This window comes from Apis dorsata, unplaced genomic scaffold (assembly GCF_000469605.1).
Source record: "Apis dorsata unplaced genomic scaffold, Apis dorsata 1.3 scaffold_150, whole genome shotgun sequence".
NCBI classification, from domain to species: domain Eukaryota; kingdom Metazoa; phylum Arthropoda; class Insecta; order Hymenoptera; family Apidae; genus Apis; species Apis dorsata.
Window position 1 is genome coordinate 67,105 of NW_006263441.1, and position 7,740 is coordinate 74,844.

At 34.0% G+C, this 7,740-nt stretch overlaps 2 protein-coding genes across 2 annotated transcripts in view; both read left to right on the forward strand.

The window, feature by feature from the left end:
- Positions 1-1,804, forward strand: part of LOC102681365 — a 23,321-nt gene extending 21,517 nt beyond the window's left edge. Inside the window, exons 6-7 of the mRNA XM_006613470.2 lie at positions 72-624; positions 795-1,804. Of these exons, the coding sequence (XP_006613533.1) occupies positions 72-624; positions 795-855 (614 nt within the window). The 3' untranslated portion in view covers positions 856-1,804. The remainder of the gene's footprint in view (positions 1-71; positions 625-794) is intronic.
- The window catches only part of LOC102671800 (lateral signaling target protein 2 homolog), a 59,163-nt gene continuing 51,553 nt past the window's right edge, over positions 131-7,740 (forward strand). The window contains exon 1 of the mRNA XM_031509434.1: positions 131-158. The gene's annotated coding sequence lies outside the window, so the exon portion shown is untranslated. The remainder of the gene's footprint in view (positions 159-7,740) is intronic.

Here is a 7,740-nt window from a genome sequence, read left to right on the forward strand (position 1 = left end):
GAATCATCGCGGTGATCGCGACAAACGTCACGAGGAGAACGCGGCGGCAACAACTGCGCCGGTTAGGGTAAACGACAACGACGACGACAACGAGGAGGAGGGCCACGCGGCGACTGTTATGTCGGCCACCACGACCACCACCACCACCACAACCAACGCGAAACCGCGGCTGTTCGTCACGCCGGCATCACCCGTCATCGTTGGGCCAACCGTCGGGAACAACGACACGTCCGCGGCAAGATTTCAACGAAACATGGTCGTCGACGCGTCGTCCGCGACCACCGTGAAGGAGGAGAGGAAAAAGGGTGGATTGGGTGGATTTCTTCAACGTTTCTCGAGGCTACGGTTCAGTGGTAGATCGAAAGTGCCGCGGTCCGAGGTGCAAAAAAAGAGTGATACGATCGGCCAAGTGAATCGCGCGAAGGTGACCGGCGAGGAGAAGGTTAAGAAGGAGCCGGATTATATCATCATTCCGTTACATCCTCCGGAGGAGGAGAGGCAAAAGCAGGATCAACAACAACAACAACAACAACAACAACAGAACGTTGTTGCCGAGAGTAGAGCCGAGGACACCGGGAATGGCAGAACTGTCGCCGACGTTCAACGAAGTACCTCCAATATTAGGTGAGTGTTTCGATCGATGTGATATTTTGTATGGAACGGCCACGTGGTGTTTTTACGAGTAATATATTTTTTTACGAGTAAAATATTTTATATCGTAATGCGAATATCTTCTCTTTTCTCTTTTTGTCTTTTTTTTCTTTTTCATTTGTAACGTGATCGACAACGAGAAGAGAAACTTCGTCCCTTACGTCGAGAACGAAGAATAAAGTGTTGCGCGTCGATCGACGTTGACTTTGACCTCACCAATTGTTTACACGATTTCGCGCGGACATATAGAGCCCGGTATGAATCACGGTTTGTGCCGCCTTCTATGGCTTCGACGCACGTAAACATTTATCTTTCCGCGCGGTGGAAAATATGTCGACACCATTTAGCTTTTCCATTGTCGTTTATTTGAACGTTTCGTTCGGTATATTGTACGAGAAGACAACGGACGAATGTTTCGCGAAGATATTTTTTCGCACGCGAGGAACAATAAACCTAGAATTCGCGATACGCGTGTGCGGTTATATCGGTGTGTGGTGTGTAATCTAACCTCGGGTGCAAAATCGCGCAGACGTTGCTCGAAAGCCTATAACGTAATATGTCTTACATAATTAGCGGATTATGAAAGGAATCTATACATACATATACATAACCTTATACGCCTCGATCTTCAGTTTCTACTTGGCCGTATCGTTGATAGTTACCAATGATTATAGTTACGTTATACTTGCAATGCCTTATGCGTTTAACACGTTCAGTCGGATTTTCATTACCTATGTTGAATGAATAATCGTCTTACAAAGTCTATTTCTGTATCGTGAAATTTTATATATGTTTTCTACATATATATATATATGAATATTCTGATTTATTTACGGATCGATTATGCAAGTGTGATTAAAATTCGTATTCGAATAGTTTATTTGATTGTGAAAATACATTCTCTCTGAATATACGTTATAAACGTCCCACGAATTCGTTTCCGTGGTAGGTTTCCCCGCTAAATAGACAACAATAACGAGGTCAGCGATACCGACGGAGGAGGCTTTCGTAATGGCGGTCACAATTGAACAGCTGCCGGAGAATAACACGCTCTTTCACCCACTCCTCTCCCGATTTTTTTTAAACATTTCTTTATCGCACAACTGCGATAATGAATGATAAAATTACAATAGTACCACAACGATTCGCAACAAATACAATCTTTTCAACCGAACTTGCTCTCGCTTTTCGTAAAATTTTTCGAAAATTTCTTGCCTCTTCCCCTCACCCCACTTTTTTTCATTTTAACATATCTCGATCCTTTTCCATTTAATTCCAGCTACGTCTCACTTAATCCTTTCGACGAGACGTCCCGCTACGAGACGTTAATTCCGTGTGCCATTTACGTTCGTCGTTTATCGTCCATCTTCTCGGCGGTGTGTCGCATCTAATTTCACTCTAATCAGGCTTCTCGATTCGTTCGATCGATAGGATTTCACTCTCGTTCGCGCCTACATTCCGATCATCGGCCCCTATGCGATTCGTCCCTACCTCGCTCTTAATCGAATTTCACTCTCGCCCCATTCCGTCTCGTTTTGACGTAATTTGACCTAATTGTATTCGGTGTATAACGGCAAACGGAGTCATTTAACCTTTATCGTATCCCTCTTCTTCCAACGAACCGCTTCCCGCTGTGGAAACTCGATCGGCATGTGGGAACGTGATCGTTCGAAGGTATTTCAGAGAACACGGCGGATGTTTAGGAATGCGTTGTTAATTATAAAATTGTTTTTCCAACAGGACATTTGTCTAATGATTGTTGAAAAAAAAATAGGTTTTGTTGATTAATTAAAAATATACAGAGTGTTGATATATTCGTGTAAAACTAACCTCTTTAGAGGTTAGTTTTATGGATTATAATAATCGAAACAAAATAAATATTAAACTTCAATTTATGCTTATAAATGTAATAAGTAAGTTTCAAGCGATATTTTCGTATATGTGTTTGTTTAGATTTCTTCTAGACATCGAAAGGTCTCACGGATATATCAACATTATATAGATAGAGAGTATTATACGTAGAAATACATTCACAAATGAATGTATTTTTGAAAGAATGAATTTATGAAGGTTCGAAGGGGAGTGTCTACGAAATTTTAGAAATATAGACTTGGCGATAAGATGAGAGATAGACCGCGTGAGTCATTCGATCAAATCGAATAACGTATTTACGTTTGAAAGCAGGCTGTGTTAAGTCTGTTGTCATCCGATGACAGAACAGGGGCATAATATCATAATGTCACGAAGTCATAACAAGTCTTCTAGCTTTATGAAACTAGGACGATTGATGTTGGACGGAATAGTTGAAGCCTGTATTAAGCATCAAAAAATTCTTTAATTAAATCATTTTTTTTTTTTTTTATTTTTTAATCATACTTAAAAATACTTTGCGTAAATATTTATATTTGGAAATATGTATGGATTCGTATTAATTAAATTTCAACAATATAGTCGCAAATAAAATCAATTCATTCTTCTTTATCTCTGCAACAGAACAATCTATCATTTGTAGATAATTTCAGATACTTTCTACTAAAATATTTTTTTTTTTTATCTCGAGATAAATATTATTTCAAATCTATATAACTATTCTAAATTTTTTTCTAAATCTCTTTATAGATATTTCTTTATATTTATGGATAGATAAATTTCTACTTTATACATAATACATAATTTTTATCTCGAGATAAATATTATTATAATTTACAATTATTCTAAATTTTTCTAAATCTCTTCTTCTCTCACAACGCCACAATTATGAATCACTCTTTTCACGAATAATTTTTAAAATCTTCTTTTTTTTTTTTTTTTTTTTAGAGATAAATATTATTTCAAATCTATATAACTATTCTAAATTTTTTTTAATCTCTTCTTCTCCCCCCACCCCCCAAATATGAATCACCCCTTTCCCGAATAATTTTTAAAATCTTCTTTTTTTTTTTTTTTTAGAGATAAATATTATTTCAAATCTATATAACTATTCTAAATTTTTTTTAATCTCTTCTTCTCCCCCCACCCCCCAAATATGAATCACCCCTTTCCCGAATAATTTTTAAAATCTTCTTTTTTTTTTTTTTTTTTTATCTAGAGATAAATATTATTTCTAATCTATAATTATTCCAAATGTTTCTACGTTTCAACCATGCCTCTTCCTCGTGATACCATAATTATGGATCATCCTTCATATTCATGGATCATCACGGGATTCGATTTGACATCTCCGGCAATTAATCTTAATCTCTGCCACGACCCTTGCTCATTTAATGATTCATTTCCTTGATAGTTCGACGATCGGACAAGCGGTCTACTCACTTCGCATTTTAGGAAACGATGCTCTCCATCTGGATGATGTTTACTCCCGATCTTATCTCTGGAACCATAGCTTCTTGGAATTACGAGAGGCGTAATCAATCCCCCGTCATTTTAGTTTTTGTGGACATTCGTGAAATTTCGCCGAATCCACTCCTTTGTGCCTCCTCCGTTTTTGATTTTAGATCACTCTTTCTTTTTTTTTTCTTCTTTTACCGTGTTTTTTTAAATCATGTTCTTCTTTGAACGTGCATATACTCGTATATTATCGTTGAGTAGCTAAAATAAAGTTTCGAATCATCGACCAAGAAACGAGGTGCCTTTAATACAAAAATAATATAAAAGTATAGTATGATCGTGAGGATTGAAATTATAAATTTTGAAATCGTTTTAAATAAATATTATTTATATATTCAAAAATCATCAGTAATTTTTTTTCCAAAAAAGAAAAATGGAAACATAAATTGCACGTTCACTTTTGTTGCCAGTGATTGTCTGCGAGCGACAATGCTCAATAACATGCGTCATCTCCACGATACGTTTGTACGAAACATTTTCTTGGCAATGTCTTACGTCACTTTTATAAAAAAGAAAATATATTTTCACACACACAAATTCTCTCGATATAATAGAAAATATTCCCTCTTAGCGATTCAATTATTGTAATAAATACGTATATATTGTAATAAATACATATACATAACGAAAATTTATATATCTCACAAACTCCTATACAATTTTGTCATGTGTTGGTGGATTCGCTCATGCGTAAAAATAATCGTTAATCGACCAAAAAACTGGAAATAACGAAGTAATAAAATATATAGAGAAAGATAAGGAAGGAAAGAAGGAAGGAAGAAAGGGAGGAAGAAAGAAAGAAAGAAAGATAAGAAAAGAAGGAAGGAAGGAAAGAAAGAAAATAGATGAAAACATCGACCCTTTCTTTCTTTTACGTGGATAGGCAACAAGTACGAGGCAAAAATACTCTGGCAAAAGAATTCAGGCGAGCGACGACGGACGGGCGATGTTCTTCTCGGACCACCTCGAACGACTTCCGGACTTGGCTGTGGAATGGAACAAGATTAATAAGGTTATGTTCGCGATGTGTTACACCTACATCTATACAGGCGTATATTTAACCGTATACGTGTGTGTTGGCGAGCGCATACCTCGAGTTAGCGGCACGGCTGTGCAAGGCATAAATATAATTCGCTTCTTGTCTCTCCGCCGATCCGATTTGAGAGGATGATCAGCATTGATACTCGATATTTCCGAAAGGGAAAAAATATTCTCGAGGAAGATGATGTACAAGGCGATGACGATGACTGATTGAAAAATTGTTAGCCTCGTGGCGATGATTCGAGAGAGAGAGAGAGAAGAGGGAAATTTATGCGAATAATAAAACAATAAGAGGATCACGTTTAATTGCGTACTTACGGTATTCGTGTTATTCTGCTCGTTACGTATATATGTTAATATCGAAACTTGATTATTCATTACCATAGTTAGTCACTGCGAGTATTATAATTGAATAGGATAATTTTGTCTGACTGGAATTTATAGGTGTCTCTCTCTCTCTCTCTCTCTTAATTTTTTAAAATTCAGAATTTTTTTCTTATTATTAGACGTCGATATCCATGATATCGTTTCGAAATGGTATGGTAAAAAAGTGAGTTGAACGAGTGTTTTCCAATCGTGCGTGGCTCGTTTATAAATGGCGAGTGGTTTATTGGTTTCATAAGTTTATTTTTCTGATCATTTATATGTAAACAAGAGAGGTGTAGATAAGATAGATGGATTAGAAATCATCGGTGTAACATCAGGAACGGTATAAACGGTTTGAAAGAAATTTACTGTAAACAATAATATTAATAATTAATAATTTTATTTCTAATTCAAATATAATTTTATTGATTAAAATTTATGAGGAAGAAAGCTTACTATCTACGCTCTAAGAAGATACGAGAAAATTGAATGATCGTTAAATTGCAAAAATTATTCCTGTTTTATTATACGTTATTATGCAATCGGAATAATATATCTACAGATATATTTTTGCAAGCAATAATAAAGGTTCTTTATAGTTAATGTTACGAGTAATAGTTAATATTAGCAATTTTCCAATAAAATATTAATAGATGCAAGAATTGCATGCAGCAATTGACAACAATAGAATTGAATAACAGTTACTGTTTAATTATAACCTATTTCTTACGCAAATTTTATCTCCTTTTTAAATTAATTCCACCTCAAAGAACCGTATACTTTCTTCTTCTCGATCGTTCTCGTGTACGAGAATATAAATTTTTCCAATATTCATTCCAGAATTCGAAATTGTTTTTGCCTTTAAAAAAAGGTTTCTCTCTTCGTCGTCCATTTTCGTGGAATATTTTCCAAATTTTTCTCGTCGATTTCGTCGAATCTTCTCAGCAAGAAGTTGGAAATTTCGTGCCCTGATGATGTGTTTTTCATGCCCGTTCTCGTGATATTTCCAGACCTCGAAATGGGCCGCGAGAATTTCGAAACCGTTCCTCGACCATCCTCCTAATTTTAGAGAAGAGATATTCAAAGATTCTCCATCATCGTTCCGCGACTCGATTTATAAATATGATCTCACGACCAGAACGAAGTTGCATCGTCGACCGATGTTATGTGTGTTATCATAATCCTACGTTCTTTCTCGTCAACATGACGCTCGCGACATTTCTTTTATTTCGTGTTCCTGTGATTGCATCCTTCGAGTCACTAACTTGTATATCAAACTATATGTAATATATTCGCAAAATTTCGGTAATTTCATCACGTATATCTGTTTTATCTGTAGACATATCTTCTCTTCTGATTTTTTTAATAAATTCGTTTATTTTATCTATTACTAAAAAAAAATAATTATCACACGTTCATTCGAGAATTACAAAATTTCAGTAATTTCATCACGTAAATTTACCTATATACACGTCTTCTCTTCTGATTTTTTGATAAATTCCTATTCGTTTATTATTATTCAATTTACATTATTTTTCATTTACATTATTCAATTATCATGTGAGTAGAATTAATATTAGAAGTGTAATAATTATCACACATTGTTCGTTCGAAAACAAAATTTCAGTAATTTCATCACGTAAATTTATCTGTATATATATCTTCTTTTCTGATTTTTTTGATAAATTCCTATCGTTTTATCCACTTAAAATATTAAGTTAAATTCATTTACAATTATTCAATTGTGTGAATAGAATATTAGAAGTGTAATAATTATCACACGTTCGAGAACAAAATTTCAGTAATTTTATCACGTAGATTTACTTGTATACACATTTTTTATTTATTTAAAATAAATTTATTTTTTAATCTTTTATTTATTTAAAATAAATTATCTATTTAAAATATTAAGTTAAATTCGCTTACAATATTCAATAATTATTATGTGAGTAAAATTAATATTAAAAAAAATAATAATAATTATCAAACGTTCGTTCGAGAATTACAAAATTTCAATAATTTCATCACATAGATTTACACGTTTTCTTTTTTAATTTTTTGATAAATAAATAATTTGATAAATAAATAAATTCCTATCGTTTGTTTTATCCATTTAAAATATTAAGTTAAATTCCCTTACAATATTCAATAATAATCGTGTGAGTAGAATTAACATTAGAAGAAAAAAAAAAGTGTAATAATTATTACACGTTCGTTGAAGAACGACATATATTGTTTTATCCATTTAAAATATTAAGTTAAATTCCCTTACAATATTCAATAATTATCGTGTGA